Genomic DNA, 18024 nt, shown 5'->3' on the forward strand with positions numbered 1-18024 from the left:
TTTATGTGCTCCCAGGTCTTAGGCTCAGCGTAGTAAAAGCTCATCAAAGATGGCTGAAACGCAGGTGGAATCAGGGGCGCTAGCCCAAACTAGAGCGGGTGGTCAGAGGCAGGCCAAGGTCAGAGGTCTGTAGCAAAACAACAAAGTCCAGAATACAAGCCAAAAGGTCATGATCACAGGCAAGATCCAAGGTACAGGCAGAGGGTCATAACGGTAGATCAGGTACACAGGAATCCAACAGCAGGTAAGCAACAATGCAGGACTGGAACGCTATTACTGGCAGGGAGGCTAAGCCCTCCCTGTCTTAAATACTGATAGTAGCCAATCAGGAGGCTTCATAAGCAGATAATGGGACCCAGCTGCTAATAATATTGTGCCCAGAAAACAGCTTGCCGGGTCGCATCGCTAATTTAATTGACTCACGCGCCCCGCTGTTTTGCCTGCTGGGACACGTATAATGGCTGGAGGAGGGTCTCCAACCATTGCCCCGGCAACGGCCGGGTAGTGGCGGAAGGGACGTCCTGGTCATTGTAACAACGGCCAGGACGAGGGGCAGTGAGGAGCGAGCCGCGGCTCTTGACACAGACCACAGCTAAACATATATGCTGGTTTCTGTATGGAGCTATGTCTAGGACAGGTTTTCTATATTCTTGCTAACTCTTCCCTTCTGATTCAATACAATTTATTTTTCTCCTACACCACTGTACTTGCTATGCTTGATAATAGTGAAGTCTTAGTTTTACTCTGCACTGTTGTATCTTAGTATACCGTCTGTACTGCAATTTTGTACGGCGCTGCAGATACCTTGTGGCACCATATAAAGAATACTACTACTCTCTAACACTGCCATGACTGTAAACATGTCATATGACCTAGCAGTCATAAGATGTGCCATGAGGAAGTCATGTGAGTAAACAGTGGCATGCAGGGATATGGATTTCATATTCACCTATTGTGCTAGGGCTTCCTAGTAGTTCCAATGACATAACCACTAGTTTATTCCCACTACATTCAAAAAACATGAGACTCTGCACATTATTTTTGATTGGGTATCAGAAGAGAGTATTTGAGTCCTTACTAAAGAAATGAAGTGCATGATTTTACATTATGTATGTTTTTATTACAAAGTAATTCTTATTTTATTAATCAGTCTGCAACAGGACACACAGCAATTGTTTATTCACCGTCCAGTCACAAAAATCAGGATTTAGGTTTTAAGCATTTGGGATATTCTTGTGTGCTGGGCATGACAGTGGTGCATCATTTGTCAGCATGTGATGCGTTTTAACAATAACATACAAATATCATTTAACCTCTGAATTTTATTTGCAACTAGTGCATTACAAACAATTTCTCAGTGTTAATTTGCATTTAAAGTGACAAGCTGTTTTCAGAAACATGGCAATTTTTGTTTTCAACCGGAGGGGCCACATAAATTGAAGAATGGGAAAAAAGTGCAAGGAAAGTGATTTGCAAAGTTCTTTACCTCTGTATGACACACACAGTAAAATTCCTCTCACAAGAACCTTGTCTTGTTATTTATTACTACAATCATTGAGAACAGCTAAATAATTCGCATTACTGTAATATGAAAGATCTGTGAGTAACATTTATATTATACAAGACCACCTACTATCGGAAAAAGTAGTTATTTACAGTTAAATAACAAATATTTAGAAAATTATCATTTCCTCCACATTACTAATCAGTTGGAGGCCAGAAGAGGTACACATTACAAATGCAAAACAGTCATCAATGATGTACTTATTTTATTGAGCATTACACAAGTTTATCATATCTGTGTAGCCCGTTTTCATTCATAACATTTCTGCAGAAAGCCCAGTGAGCCTACACAGAAACATGTTCCAGATGTCGATGTCACAGCATCAGTAGCGAGAGTGAGCTTGGCACTTTCTGGAGACAACTAGAGAGTCTGTAGTGTAACTTATTTGTTTCTTTTATTTTAAAAACCATATCTTCCGTAATGATGGCTGGTAGTCCATTCCTCTTCTTTATTACAGACATAGCGCACATCACTATTTATCCTGATATTAAGACTTTCCAGACTTAAGTGTATAGCCCCTCACATTTACCCTTCACTAAAAAAGGCATCTTTGCATAAAAACCACAAACATACTGCAACTTGTGGTCCCATGATTTACAGAGCAATTCCTTTACCTAACCTCTGCTTACATTAAGTAGCTAGTGGTAACAATAAATTTATCAAATTTGCTAAAAAGATTTGTTAAAAAAAAATAAAAATAAAAAAGATTTTGAAGCATTTTCTCAGTGTTACATGATATATTATACTCTGGTAAAATTATATTTTGGTGGAATGTTTCATCTAATGAAATGCTGAATAAAATAGATTATTCTTATTGTGTATTATGTTAAAATTAAACTTCTGAAGATGGAAAAAAAGAAATAGATTGAATGAGGGACTTTGTTGTTTGAGAGAAAACAAAATCAACTTAAATTACATTACCACTGAATCAAGCTCTGGGTGACTGCTACACACAGATAGATCTCTTCTAATACAAAAAAAAATATCCAGTTTAATTTGTAGACAGAATTAAAAAAAAAAAAAACTTTAATTTTGTTTTTAAATGGAGTATGCAGCACTCTGCAACGGATGGCTTTAACAACCACTAGACATGCCATTTTTCTATGGCAAGGGCTTGTTTTATCTCCAAAGCCAAACACAGAACACTCAGGACTATTAAGAGTAACACATAGGAAAAAATAACAACTTTCTCATAAACTTCTACACTGTAGTTCTGGCGAATGGAATAGCTCCGATATCAGATAGATGACCATGTGCAAATCTTTTGTCTTTTTAACTTAATCCTCCTCCTCGTCTTCCTCCTCCTCTTCGTAGCTTTCTTCAAAGCCCTCACTGTCTCCTTGGTCATCATCACCTTCTATGGTAGTATCCCATTGTGGGTGGTTTTCAGGTATTGGTTTAGCTTCATGAACTTCCAACTATGAAAGAGAATACAAGTGGTTTTGAAAGAAAATGTACAATTATTTTTTTTGCTGGATGGGAACAGAGTTCAATTGCTCTGCATGTTTGTAGCCAATGGTTTTCAAGAACGTCACTCGGTAAATCAAGGAAAACTGTACTCAGACAACCAGCATTCTGGTATACCTTTGAAAAGTGGCACGTTTAGAAATGGTAACATTTTTAAATATTTCAATTTGGCTTAATCATTTCCTTTTAATGATAAAATTAAGGCACATACTTAAAGTATTTGTTTAGAATGTTCTTTTGAACATAGTTAGGCATAACATGATGTTACCTTCAATGGTTTAATTTGATCCAAACCCATGTAAGAATCCGACCTTAAAAACAGGGTGTACTGATAATTTCCAGGCTTACTGGGTGCTGGAAATTTTAGCTCCACCTACAAAATAAAAATACAAGGTCAGCAACCAATAGTGTTCACATGTGGTAAAATAATGAACATTGTACAGGTACTATAAAGAGAAGGAATAAAAGTTTGACACTTGACTCTTTACAATTATTCTAGTGTCACCCCTCTCTCATGCAGAAATGCTGTGAAGCAGTAATTATCATCCTCTCCAATATGTGCAGGACTTACTCTTCTTGAGCAATCGTAAAATCATTACAGTCACAATGAGAAAAATTCAGGTGATTAACATTACTGTCCATTTAACCCAAGTTGATAAGCGAATGTCAACCTCTTCTGTCAATCATACATGTGCATATATACCCTATGGATAAAATGTCTCATGCACACTCTGGTACCATTTGCTCTAATTTCATTACCATATTCATAATTGTTATTCAGAACTATAATTCTAGTTCTTTTAATACAGACCAGTACTTTCTCAAGAGGTGGGTCATATAGCCATCATGAAAAGTTACACAGACAGGATCCGATTAAATTTTTGTATTATAATTATTATTATTTTTATTTAAATGTATTTCATTTCATGTGTCACATCAAATAAGTTCCACTGAAGTGTCCAATGGAGACAAAAAACAAACAACCCTGCTTAACTAAGGCAGCACTACACTCACCTCTTCTTGATCCTTAAGCGTACACACATGATACGGCATAGATATTAATGTTTGATCCTTTCTGTCTGCAATGTAAATCCACCACCATTCCTGCTTCTCCTACAATATAGTAAATGGTATGTTGTTTAACAATGGACCAGACTGCAGAAAACCAGCATGCCAATCATTATTTGTCTATTTTCTGACAATATAACAATTTAAAGTGGACCAGTTTCCTATGCAGATATCTGAATAAACATATCTAAATAGATACTAAGGTTATTGCTTTATACAGCCATATAATTTATTTTGCGTTTGGTTGTCAATATGAAGTTTGTATGAATAGCTATCCTTTGTGGATACATCAAATATCCATGCAAAATACTATGACATCACAAAAGTGGTACATTTAACAGTTTGTTCACACATATGCATTTGGCTGCTGTACATTCACCGCAGAAAAAGCATGTATAAAAACACCAGAGAGGAAAAATGTGTAGACATAGGGATCATTAGCCCTATCACAATGTGTTTAACAGCATGCTATATTTTGATGCATTGGATTAGAGTGTGCTTTCAATTGTAAATGAGAAGAATATGCCATAGGGATCAAATGAGCCCTATTTGCCATGCTTTTTATGCTCTAGATTACACGCTTCACCTGCGGTAAACATATGTATAGCATAAGCTATCCAAGCTCCTGACTGGCAGTGAGTGATCCAAAAATTTTACAACTAGCAGAGTCTGAACAAGCAGTTGCAAGTTTCAAAAGACTCAGGATTTTTAACTCATAGGACATCCTTCACCAACAGCTTTTTGCCTAATGTAACATAGCAGGAAGTACAATAAAGGAGAGGTGCTATTTTTTAGTTAATTTTCTCTAGAATGGCAGGCTAACTAAATTACAAATAGACTTTACTAATTGTGTTAATTTTTAAAAAATGTTTGACAGTTCCACGATAATGCACTCATTCTATATTTCCTTGGAGGAAACAGCTGTGCAATAATTGCCTAAACAATTCTAACCACAATGACACAGTAATTGGGGGCAAGTATAGGAAGAGAGGCAGCTTTTCTTCACAGGCCTATTTTTTTTACCCTGAAGATGTTCTGTCACACTGAAAAAGCTAGCATTGGCAGATAGATGCATAGAATTGTTTGCACTAACAATCATACTCGAACAAAAGACCCAGGAAAACCATGCGTTGAGTGGGCACTAGACTGGATTTTTTGAAGTTTATAATCCAGCCCTGAGACTGTAAGGTCTGTGCAGTCAAATGCAGATGGGACTTCAGTCAAGACGCAGAATCTGCCTTGATCAGGAGATTGTCCAAGTACGGAAGGACTGTTACTCCTTGCTGATGTAAGAGATTGCAGAGATCACTACCATGACGTTCGTAAATGCACTTGGTGCTCTTGCCAGACCAAAGGGCAGAAGCCTGGAATTGAAAGCGAGATTAGTCCACTGCAAACCTGAGGAGGTTGTGATGTCCCTGTCATATTGGTATATGAAGGTAAGCATCCTTGATGTCCAAGGATGCTAAAAACTCGTTCAGTTACATTGAATTTATTACTGAACAGATATATTCCATGCGGAAACTGGGAACCCTCAAGTGAGCGTTGAGGGACTTTAAGTTTAGAATGGGACTGTATGACAGGTCTGGTTTTTGTACCAGGAAGAAATGTGAGTAAAACCCCAACCCCTGTTGTCCTTTTGGGATCGGTACAATCACCCCTGAGCCCACCAGGGAGAGCATAGCTTCTTGAAGGGCCACCCACCTGGCTCCTTCTCGCGTGGGGAGAGTAAGCATTAAACTCCGTAGGGGCGGTCCCAAAAGGTCTACAATATAACCCCTGCAAACTATTCCTTTTACTCAGACGTCTGTGTTAGAACTGTACCATTGGTCCCGGAACATCATGAGACGGGCCCCCACACACCACCGTGCTTCCGAAGAGGGGGTTGGGGAGTGTCATGAAGGATGCTTGACTGTTTGCTTTGGGCGCCGCCCTGTCCAAACCTGCCTACATCGCTTTGCGCCTCCCCAAGGTACTGATGAATGACCTCTGGTGGAGAAGCCTTTGGATCTACCTGCAAAACGAAAGGAGCGAAAACGTCTAGCTTTTGTCTTGGGAGCAGTCACTGGCAGAAACGCACTTCCTCCCCCAGTGGCCAGAGAGATAAATTTTTCTAAGGGTGGACCGAATAATGCGGAGTCATCATATGGCAATGCCTTCAAAGCCTTTTTGGATTCAGCATTGGCCTCCCACGATCTCAACCACAGTGTGCGTCTAGCCGCCACTGCTAGGGAGGAGGTCCAGGATAATCCCTGACCTGCGTCAAGTACTGCATCTCCCAAATATTCGGCCGCCTCCTTAATGTGGTCGGCCAAGGAAGACAGGTCAGCTCTAGGAACTCCCGACTGAAAACCATCAGTGAGGGAAGAGGTCCACTTTTTCACCCATTTTATCAGCCATGCTGCTGCCGTTACTGGACGGAGGGAAGCCAAATATATGGATTTCAGGATGCCCTCACATTTTCTATCAGTGATATCTTTTAAGTTAGCAGCACTGGGTAGTGGAATAATGGTGGATTTTGCTAAATGCGCAATGGGAGCATAAACGGTGGGGTGATTTTCCCATGACACCACTTCAAAGTCTGGAAATGGATACATTAGGCAAAACCTTCTTGGAATCAGATATTTACTATCAGGTTTCATTGTAGCCTAATTGTTTGTTTCTTTTTCTGTTTAAACATGGATACCTGAGAGGTCACCTGTTCTTCCTCAGAAGTGTCTAGCACTTGTTTTACCGCTAGAATGAGATCCTCCACTCCTTTCCTGTTGGGGGAATCATTCTACCAGGCAGATAACTCCTCAGGGTCTGAGTCTTCAACAAGTTCACCATCCTCAGTACGAGAGGAGTCAGTATCTGACTATAGCAGCTCTTGGGCCTGGGACTGAACTTGGCATTTGTGCTGTATACCTGAGCAAGAAGACTAATATTCCTTCCAGGGATGAAGAAACTCTGACCAGACCTTGTACAGATTTTTCCAGGTTTTGCATCCAGGTAGGTGCAATGGCCATCGCTGACATTTCTTGGGAGTTGCAGCGACACCTATCCTGAAGGAGGTGCCTCTGCAGACTGAGTCCTTAGGCAAGGAGTTAGGATTGTTAACACCTACCATTTCAGACCGTATGGTGTCCTGTTTGAGCTCCATAATAGAGATTGCCAGTTCCCTGGCCCAGGCTGGCTCTGGTACGCCGAAGGCCTCCCCAGATAAGCACTGGCCCAGGTCCTTAGCATCGCAAGTTGCGCATAGAGCATCCGGATCTAACCGTCCACAAGGTTAATTTTGTTTGGCACTTTGAACAAGAAAAATACGATGCCAAAGTGGTACCAGCAGCCTTGGACTCAGAACTATAGCAGCTCTTGGGCCTGGGACTAGTTCCTCTTTCTGACATGATGACACCGCAGAAAGGAGAGAAAAATGCAAGACACACTTTGTATAGAACAGTCTGACAGTATTTCATGCACACTCTGATTTTTGTGTCAGAAAAATCAACAACAGATTATTGTATATCATTACACTGGAATATTATTAGTATATATCCCAATACACACACTAATATAAATTATATATATATATATATATATCTATCTAAATATCTATATATCTATATATGGAAGTACTATTTGCGATTGCAAGTGTGTGCGAGTTTGAGGTAGTGCCTGCTATATAAGAAAGGGGAACAATACCTATATAGGAAAATATAAAGTACAATCAATTACAGGCAAAAAGTATGAGATAGGAATTCACTCAGCCCAAGAGTTGAAACATTTTTCACTCAGGACAACTGTGTCAGGCACCGTGGTCTGGCACCGCAGAGGCTGTGAGCAGTGTGAAATGGCTGCTGCTGTGAGGAAGGCCCAGGAAGGAGTGTCTCCTACCACTAGAAGCAGCTCCTCCCGTTCACAAAATGGTGCCTGCATCAGTCACAGAAAAACTAGTAGGAACTGTGTGCCCAGAGCTCCTTGCCAGTGAACTGGTACCTGGCATCCCCCGCTGTCTGTCCTCAAAGGTGCTGTGCTGCGCAGGTGTGGGCAGAGACCACTGGCAGCTCAGTCTTAACCCAGCTGGAAATGGGAGACTGGAGCTGCGGCTCCCGGCATGGTCCGCCTGCTGTCCTTGTACAGCGCTGTATCCCCGGTCACTTTCTGAATGACCGAGTGATCACTTCTGCCCGGGAGCCTATTTCAGTGTTCAGCCTAAGTTGGAGGGGAAAGTGCGGCTGTATGCACTCTTCTTCCCTGCTGTGGTGTTCACGCTGTGAACACCGCTGAACATTTCAGTCAGAAAAAAAATAAAAATAATAAATAAAATAAAATCTAAGTGAAAGAAATACGTGTCTACTCCAGTGGCACTAAAATAAAAACCGATATCTCCAGTGAGAAGGGGCATAGAGGGAATAGGAGCAGGCCAAACAGGTCTTTTTAGTGCCTAACTCCACACAGTGACCTCTATACCCCATGGTGAGCAGCGGCCCCCAAATGTATGTGCAAGAGAAAAGCTATTTTCACAACTCTAGCTTCAACCCCACATATTCAACCTGAGCGTTGGTCCACCGGTTTCTGTTATAGGATTGTTTTAATCATTCAGTGTCCATTACATGGAAATACATAAAAGTGGAAATGTAACGCCCTCCCTAAAACCATGTTAAGCATAAATAATCTACAATGCTGATAATCATGTGCCTATAACATTATATATATATATATATATATTTATTCAAGCAGATCTAAAACAGTCAACTTGAGTTTTTCTAACATAGATTTAAGTTACCTCTGGGAAATATAAACTATATACAGGATGTGTAATCTTCGATTTGGTTTCCAGTAAAGCTCGATCTTTACGTTGAATGCTTTGTTGTAATTCTTGCCATTCCTAAAAGAAGAAGATTTTGGCATTAATAATATAAGGAAAATTGTAACATTTGTGCAAAGACACAGCTTGTTTGGTACTTTTCAATCAAACTAGCTGATATCGCTCCACTGTTTTGACAAACTAAAATCCCATGTGGACCAATGGTATTTTTATCATTAATATGTATCTCATCATCTGCAGACTTTAATGCATGATTCCACCACACTTGTCACTATAATATGAAAAGTGAGGTAAGTCATACTATTGCCTTTGATGTTTTTTTAGGTTTCTGTTGTTTAATGTATTTACATTGGAAGAAATTCAGAACTCCATAGATTTTTGTTGTAAATTTAGTATCCACATTACGAATGCACAACCTATTCTAGGAGGTAAACTTTTCGGGTGTCAGTGAATGGAATATTGAGTATTGTACAGAATAAAAATGTTCAAACAGACAAGCACATTGTAAACCATGTACAACATTGAGATAAAACTGCCTCTACTGCATTCCAGCATTAGAACAGAAACCTTACTGTTTCATCATCTTTCCCTTGTTTCTCATCGGTCTCCCTATCAGATTCCTTGTCACTCCCATCACTTTGGGAATCCCGATTTGTATCTTCATCTTCAGAATCGCTGCCTTTATCAGAAAGGTCGTCTTCATCTTCCTTTGATGCAACGTCCTTAAAAAAAGATAAAAATGGTTAAAAAAAAAAAAAAAAAAAAAAAGTATATAGTTTTCTAAAATAAGTTGCAACTATTCAATTTATCATTATAAGGGGATGTATTAAACTAGTTGTTTTTGTGTGTGTGTGATAAAGGTGATTACTCACAAGAATCATCTTCAGAGGGTAAAATTGTCCAGAGTACATAATATAAATTTTGATTAAAGTTATTTGCTCTGTATAATATCTCAAATAAAAGAAATGTCTTATTGTGTTTTAGCATGGGTTGTGAGGAGGTGGCACTTTTTGTTTGGATGCAAAATATGTACCAGTATTACCTCTGCTCAGCTACTGTATGCAGACACTCCTCACTACCACATGCAAGTAGCAAATCATCATCACCATTTATTTATATAGCGGCACTGATTCCGCAGCGCTGTACAGAGAACTCATTCACATCTGTCCCTGCCCCACTGGAGTTTACAGTCTAAATTCCATAACACACACTCACACACAGACAGAGAGGGAGACAGACAGACAGGTAGAGACTAGGGTCAATTTTTTTGATAGTAACCAATTAACCTACTAGTATGTTTTTGGAGTGTGGGAGGAAACCCACGCAAACACGTGGAGAACATACAAACTCCACACAGATAAATCCCCTCTTGTTCCTGCTCAGACATCCCCACTAGATGCCATATAGATTGTAAAATAAATGGAAGTGTGTATAAGATTGTGACACAATATAAATAAAAAAGGTTTATTACCACTTTTAGAATAGATGTTGTAAGCAATACTACAACAAATTCTTACACTGACCTATGATCTAGAAATTGGAGACTTCACTGCACTTCAGGCAGCACAGTAATGTGGCGTTACCTGTGTTTACTTACAAATGAATAGAACACGCTATATAACAAATGGTAGAAATGGAGACACAAAGTACAAAATGAGAGAGAAGACGACTCACATTTACGGTCACATCATTCACTTGCTTCTGCTTTACTTGTTTCTGTGGCAATAAAGGTGGCGGAGCTGCCGCCTTCTTTTTTACTGGCTTTTTTTTCTTGGATTTGGAAGACTTCTTGGCAGTTTTATTTTTTTGCTGCCAGCCTTTGCTCTTAATTTTGCCACTTTCTCCTTGCTGAAAATGACAATAAAAACATAGATCATAATGTTTGCCGAGTAGCCTTTCCCGCACAATTATAACACAAGATGCACATGTATAACGCAAGCTCTTGTTAAATGATAATGCCTTCTGTCAAGCGTGCAGTCATCAACTATAAAAATTAATTTAGGCAAAGTTGAGAGTTCAGAAATAAGGTGCAATTTAACTCCTGTGATAGGTCGCATTGATGGCGTCATTCCACTTCTAACACATACGTTCACTAATGAGTAGGTGAGTTTAGTAAGGTAACATCGGGCACATTCTCCTACACAACTCAGAGGCCGTCAATTGCCTGAACAGTAACTGGATCTTAATAAAATGTTTTAGTCTACAATCCAGATGTTTCTTGTCTATTATAATTTGAATACACAAATTTGAATCCACACTTACTCCGTCCTCCACTGGCTGATCCTCTGCAGAGCAAGTAGAATGTTCCTTCTCAAACACTTCCTATGTTGGGGAATAGATAAAAAATTAACACTTCAATGGGTTTACTTATATAAAAAGTCAACATATAAACCTTTTTAACATTAGATAATGTTGATTTAAAAGTGGATTTTCTAAAACAAGTTAGTAATAGTTTAGTAAAACAAGTTGCTCTGGCATACTTACCACCATTGTTTGTCTTTTAAGGGTGACAAGAACAGTGACAAGGGAACCCACTGTGATGTTGTTACTATCTTCATCGTCTAGCACTGTAACCGAAATATACAAACTGAACATTGGGGCATTCTCATTGGATGGTCTATTATTCTTAAAATGTGAGAATGTATCAAGAAAATGTTAAATTAAATTATACTTTACAGAAAGTAGACAATGTTAGTCTATACAATTATTTCTCATAAAACAGTAGAATAAATTAAACCAGCTATTATCACTATTCAGGTGAAACCAAGCCCAGCAGTGATTTCACTTGCAGAAACTTTGCACTTTGTTCACATTTATCATCTAGAGAGCATTTCCAGACATGTACACATAATTACACATTACAATGGACAGTTTGTGTTAAATACCAAATTTTATAATTAGATAGAAAACCAAAGAAGTCTCAAGTTCCCTCTTCTGTTAACTCAGATGAGTTTTGCCTACTGACACTATAGTTACCAAAGAAGAGAATCTGGATCACATTATTTCAGAACAAGGAGTGTGTGGAGCTTTCAGTGCTGCAGGACTAAAGCTGTCCAAGGGATTCAATCTGACAGGACAGGAGGAAAGACCGAATGAGAGACAATTGGATAGTCAAGGCTCCTGTTCGATCACCTCCCATCCTGACAGATTTGAATTACGTTCCTAACCCTTTCTTCAGCACAGAAAGCAGTTAATACAAAATAGAAGACCCCTTAAAGTGACACACAGAACAGACACAATTTCACCTGCCTGTTTTACATAAATATTGGGATTTATTTACACAATCTGCAATTTGTTAGCAGTTGGTTTTACCTGTGTTATGTGTTGCTCAGTGGTGTAAATGTTAGGTCTCTGAACTAGCAAGGCTATCAAGATCTAACTCTCAGCACTTTCATTAGCTTATCAATCAACGTATATGTGGCCTGTTTACAATCATGAGCCAAACTATATCTTAGAAATACTCTAGAGGAATGCAACTGCTAGGAGCAAATGCAATTGTGATTTTTTTTTCCACCAAGTTATTTATTCACAAAGTGTACAAAATTCACAATTTAAAACACACCTGAACAACCAGTTAACACATGAGAATTACAAACCCTGTTTTTCAGCTGTTAAATGCATAAAAGGTTACATTGTTCAGGATTTATCTCTCTACTCAATTTGTCTTATTCTTGTGCCACATATTCTCTAAACCCTACCAAAGCACACAATGTTTACTAAACTGTTTTCTTACTATGCTTCCATGTCATTAATGTTCAAATTACAACATCCTGCTTTGCATCCCTTTACCCATATTGCCTCCTCTCATCATCACCATTTATTTATATAATATATATATTTATATAATATATATATATATATATATATATATATATATATATATATATATATATATATATATATATATATATATATATAGTGCCACTAATTCCGCAGCGCTGTACAGAGAACTAACGCACATCAGTGCCTACCCCATTGGGGCTTACAGTCTAAATTCCCTAACACACACAGACAGATAGACAGACACACACACACACACACACACACACACGGGGGTCAATTTGATAGCAGTCAATTAACCTACAACCTACCAGTATGTTTTTGGAGTGTGGGAGGAAACCCACGCAAACAGATAAGGCCATGGTTGGGAATTGACCTATTTTTTCCTATCTTAATTGCTTAACTGCAATATTCTCAAACTGTCACCAAAAAAATAAAAGCACATATAAAACTTACCATCTGCATTTTTCTCTTGCCTTCTGCTTCTATTAGTTAGTGATGCATCACCAAATCCAGGTCCCTCCACATCTCCCACACATATTATTCTGTTTCAGAACAGTAAATCTAGCAAACTCAAATCCAAAAACACTAAAACACATCACCAGTCTCCCATTACTTTCAAAATACTTTAACTGTGCCCTGTTGAATGCACGCTTTGTTTGTAACAAACAAACCTCCATTCCTGACCTCTTCCTCAAAAACATCAACCTTTTTGCAATAACAGAAACATGGCTCGCGAAATTAGCAGGACACTGCACATTTACAGTTCTACCAATAGTTCTATCACTTGTGTTCCCATCTTCTGAAGTACATATCAGGATTTTCAAACCCACCTCTCTGCTTGTTGCAGAGAGAAGGGGTTGAAAATGGTTCAGGTATCATCCACCAGGACCACACCAACAAGTCCTTGAAGATTTCTCTGCTTTGCTTCCTTTTTAATGATCCACTGACATCGCCACCATCATCATGGGCGAGTTCAACATCCCTATTGATTATCCACAATCTATTGACTCTCTTCAGTCAAGCATTCAAGCCAAACACATCACAGACACAGCACAAAGGTGGTTAGAGATCACTGTTAAATCTAAAGGCCATTACTGGCTTCTAAATCTCCTTGACCACTTTGCTGCATATGACACGGTTGATAACTATAGTCATAAAAACACTGCATTCCCAAGACACTATCCTATCTTGTTCTCATCCTATTTATCAAACTGCTCCTTTACTGTCCATTTATCTTGATCCACCTCCTCTATCAGATGCAGCACTACAAGGCTCTGCGCTAGGTCCCCCACTATTATCTTTATATACCACTTCTATTGAAAAATGAATAAGCTCCTTCGAATTTTAGTATAATCACTATGCGAATACCTCATTTCTATTGTACTAGATATATTGAAATGTGTGCTGGCAAGAATAAGCACCGACAATTATTACATAATATCTATTTAATATATCCCATGCAAGACTTCAGACTCACCACCCCCCCCCCCCCCCCACCACCAGCTTCCGTGTGGCCTACAGACTGGAAGAGTTATACCGCTATAGACAAGGATCGTCAATGAAGTATGTATAGTCAAGGAAGCAGGGAGAAGGGTTAAGTGAAGTTTAAACATAACTATTAGTTTAAATCTATTTCATATTCATCATTTAACATAGTCAGATACAAACACTGGATGGGTAACAGGGTGGGTGCGCTTACCAATTCTGATGGCACAACTGCAGGATTTCTGAGTTTATGCATTGAATAAAGCAAATGAAATAAACATGCAACATATACTTTAGTCCCCACATACCCTGAGGCTTTATCTCCATTGTGATGTTTGGAAAGCTGCCGAGAACTGCTACTAGCTCCTCATAACTGCTATCCTCCAGAAAGCTGAACAGCAGGCGACGATCTGCCTTCTTCATACTGACCAGGTCCCGAATTGTCTTAATTTTAAACTATTAATATGGATTAAACAAAGAAAACGAGACGTAAGAAATTGAACCATAACTGCTGCAGCACTTTTCTTTCTAACAATGCTGTAGCTACAAAACAGGTAAACTCAATTCTTACTAAGCAGTTATGTGTTTTTCTTCTTGTATGTGCCTCAGCTATATGTATTTTAGGTCTAATTTATAGAGCAGGTAAAGAGTAATTAGATATTAACATTGTAAAACAAGGTCATTGTGACAACTTTTTCATATTACACCGCAAAAGGTTGACACTTGCTAACTCTTCTGACCAGACTCCATAAAAGATATTGTGTCATTGATATGTATATATCCAAGGTACTTCCAGATTAAAGAAATATCATAAAAAAATTTGGAAGGACGTAAAAAAAAAAAAAGTGATGTACAAGCCTATATAGTAACTTTGCAGTCACAAACCAACAGAATGTGTGTTAATGATTGAATTTAAGCAAGAAATATGCTTAGTCATAAAACATTTAACTATTAGTTTCCGTTACCATGTTGTTGTTTTTTTAAATAGTTCATTGACTAAACAGTAGGGAAAATTTCCCTCAATTAAACCAATTGTGCCCATCTATCGGAGCCCAATGCATCATGGCAAGATGGGAATTAACTCCCATACCTTTTTGTGGTTAAAAACTCGTCTTAAGTGATCTTCTTCAATAAAAGGCAGCTGCAAAAAGGGAGATTTGAACTGTTGGAGGCCTTGTACGGTCATCTGACAGAGCTTCATGCAGTTCTCCAGAGAGGACAATGATGGTGGTCTGAGTTCCCTCTCTTGAGAAAAAGAAGAAGAAAAAAAAAAAAGAAACAGTTTTATTTGTAAATACTTGGGGATATCTCATACACACACTGCATGCAAGACAACCTAAGAATATTTATGCTCTTTATGGGTAGAAAGACTCTTGCTGCAAGAAATGTTTGGAAGCTGTGATTTCTGCCAAATGGGTTTATTAAGTAGAGACGAAAGGATACCCAAACTGTTAAATTCAGTAAATGAGTAGTATCTGTGCATTATAATGTACAAAAGTTTTGAGAATGACACAAGTATTGGTTTTCCCAAAGTTTGCTGCTTCAGTGTTTTTAGACCTTTGTTAGATGTTGCTATGGTATACTGAAGTAAAATTACAAGCATTTCATAAGTATCAAAGGCTTTTATTGACAATTACATTAAGTTTATGCAAAGAGTCAATATTTGCAGTGTTGACCCTTCTTTTCGAAGACCTCTGCGATTCACCCCGACATGCTGTCAATCAACTTCTGGGCCACATAATGACTGATGGCCGCCAATTCTTGCCTAATCAATGCTTGGAGTTTGTCAAAATTTGTGGGTTTTTGTTTCTCCACCCGCCTCTTGAGGATTGACCACAAATTCTCAATGGGATTAAAGTCTGGGGAGTTTCTTGGCCATAAACCCAAAATGTTGATGTTTTAATCTCTGAGCCACTTAGTTATCACTTTTGCCTTATGGGAAGGTGCTCCATCATGCTGGAAAAGGCAATGTTTGTTGCCAAACTGTTCTTAGATGGTTGGGAGAAGTTGCTCTTGGAGGATTCTCTATTCATGGCTGTGTTCTTAGGCAAAATTGTAAGTAAGCCCTCTCCCTCGACTGAGAAGCAATCCCACACGTGAATGGTCTCAGGCTGCTTTACTGTTGGCATGACACAGGACTGTCACCTTTCCTTCTCCAGACAAGCGTTTTTCCAGATGCCCCAAATAATCCGAAAGGGGATTCATCAGAGAAAATGACTTTACCCGAGTCCTCAGCAGTCAAATCCCTGTACCATTTGCAGAATATCAATCTGTCTCTGATGTTTTTCCTGGCGAGAAGTGGTTTCTTTGCTGGCCTTCTTGACACCAGGCCATCCTCCAAAAGCCTTCACCTCACTGTGCGTGCAGATGCACTCACACCTGCCTGCTGCCATTCTTGAGCAAGCTCTGCACTGGTTGTGCCCCGATCCCACGGCTGAATCAACTTCAGGCGACGGTGTTGGCGCTTGCTGGACATTCTTGGGCACCCTGAAGCCGCTTTCACAACTACTGAACCTCTCTCCTTGAAGATCCAATAAATAGTTGATTTAGGTGCAATCTTACTAGCAGCAATCTATATACCGTTCTTGTGCAAAGCAATGATGACTGCACATGTTTGTCATGGCAAAGATGGACTTTGAAATTAATAGCAATTCATCGGATCGCTCTCCATAACACTCTGGAGTATATGCAAATTGCCATCATAAAAACTGAGGCAGCAGACTTTGTGAAAAATAATATTTGTGTCATTCTTAAAACTTTTGGCCATGACTGTACAAAAATATGTTGATACCCTGCAGGGGTTGGATTACCTTATTTTCAGAAATTCAGTGAACCATGCAAATTGATCACGATACCCAAACTTTTGTATATACCTATGTGTATCCTGTTAAAATTAACTTTTCTACCCCAAATATATTTTAAACCGCATTTCAATAAAACATTTTAAGCAGTAACAAGCTAACTAGTCTTACCTTCTCGACTACGAGCCATGATTATCAGCTGGCATATAACATTAACCATTTCTTGGAGCAAAGCAGGACATTTCTTTAAGATAAACTGCTGATCTGTAGGACCAAAAACCAAAACACTCATTAGCATAGTACAAACTTGTGGAAATTTTCAAAACCAACAAAATCAAGCACTTCACCTTCTTTTAGTGCCTCTGGAATTTGCATCCGTGACAGGTGAGCCAGTAAAAGGACTCTGGCCTTAAGACTGTAGGGACAGGTTAGCGGAGGCTCATTCTTTTTCAGATTGATGCTACCAATTTCTCTTATTAACTAAAGAAAACAATAAGTTTGTTAGCACAATCAGTGATGTTTTGCATTTCTACACTAAAGAGAATGCTGATGAAAAGGTTTTTTACCTGTGGAATCTGTACATTATCTGCAGGCCTGCTTGTTGCATCTTTATTATATTGTGGATCAAACTCTGACGCCCCAGCCAGCACCATAATTAGACCTAAAAGAACAGAGGCACAGAATTACATACATTCTGACTGAACACAACACAAGCCTTGGACACATCAAGACACGACAAACACGAGTCAAAATTCAATATAATGTTCATCTTCAATTCCAATTAGATCTATTTGATATTCTCTTTAGTTTGTAAATGTGATGCAGTAATTTACACAGCATTTTTCAAGGAAAAACATTACTGCTCTGCATAGCCTACAATCTAATTTCAAATACAAAGATGATTATGAAATGAAACCAGGATTATAATTTAAGTCATCCAGAAAAACTCAGCATTGACCTATTAAACTAAATGTTGTCAACATGAAATGTATTTCTAGTGAGTGGGTAGGGAGCTTGTAGCAATATATACTGCAGGCTTACAAAGTCTT

General features: G+C 38.8%; 1 protein-coding gene across 1 annotated transcript in view; it reads right to left on the bottom strand.

Moving 5' to 3' along the window:
• Window positions 1-1304: 1304 nt before the first annotated feature.
• The window catches only part of SEC63 (SEC63 protein translocation regulator), a 29924-nt gene continuing 13204 nt past the window's right edge, over window positions 1305-18024 (bottom strand). The window contains exons 9-21 of the mRNA XM_075202878.1: window positions 17542-17636; window positions 17323-17455; window positions 17147-17239; window positions 15265-15419; window positions 14483-14630; window positions 11391-11473; window positions 11169-11228; window positions 10581-10754; window positions 9479-9628; window positions 8865-8966; window positions 4046-4144; window positions 3300-3404; window positions 1305-2982 (exon numbers count right to left, since the gene is read on the bottom strand). Coding sequence (XP_075058979.1) covers window positions 2842-2982; window positions 3300-3404; window positions 4046-4144; window positions 8865-8966; window positions 9479-9628; window positions 10581-10754; window positions 11169-11228; window positions 11391-11473; window positions 14483-14630; window positions 15265-15419; window positions 17147-17239; window positions 17323-17455; window positions 17542-17636 — 1538 coding nt within the window. The 3' untranslated portion in view covers window positions 1305-2841. The remainder of the gene's footprint in view (window positions 2983-3299; window positions 3405-4045; window positions 4145-8864; window positions 8967-9478; window positions 9629-10580; window positions 10755-11168; window positions 11229-11390; window positions 11474-14482; window positions 14631-15264; window positions 15420-17146; window positions 17240-17322; window positions 17456-17541; window positions 17637-18024) is intronic.

This window comes from Mixophyes fleayi, chromosome 3 (genome assembly GCF_038048845.1).
Source record: "Mixophyes fleayi isolate aMixFle1 chromosome 3, aMixFle1.hap1, whole genome shotgun sequence".
Lineage (NCBI taxonomy): Eukaryota > Metazoa > Chordata > Amphibia > Anura > Limnodynastidae > Mixophyes > Mixophyes fleayi.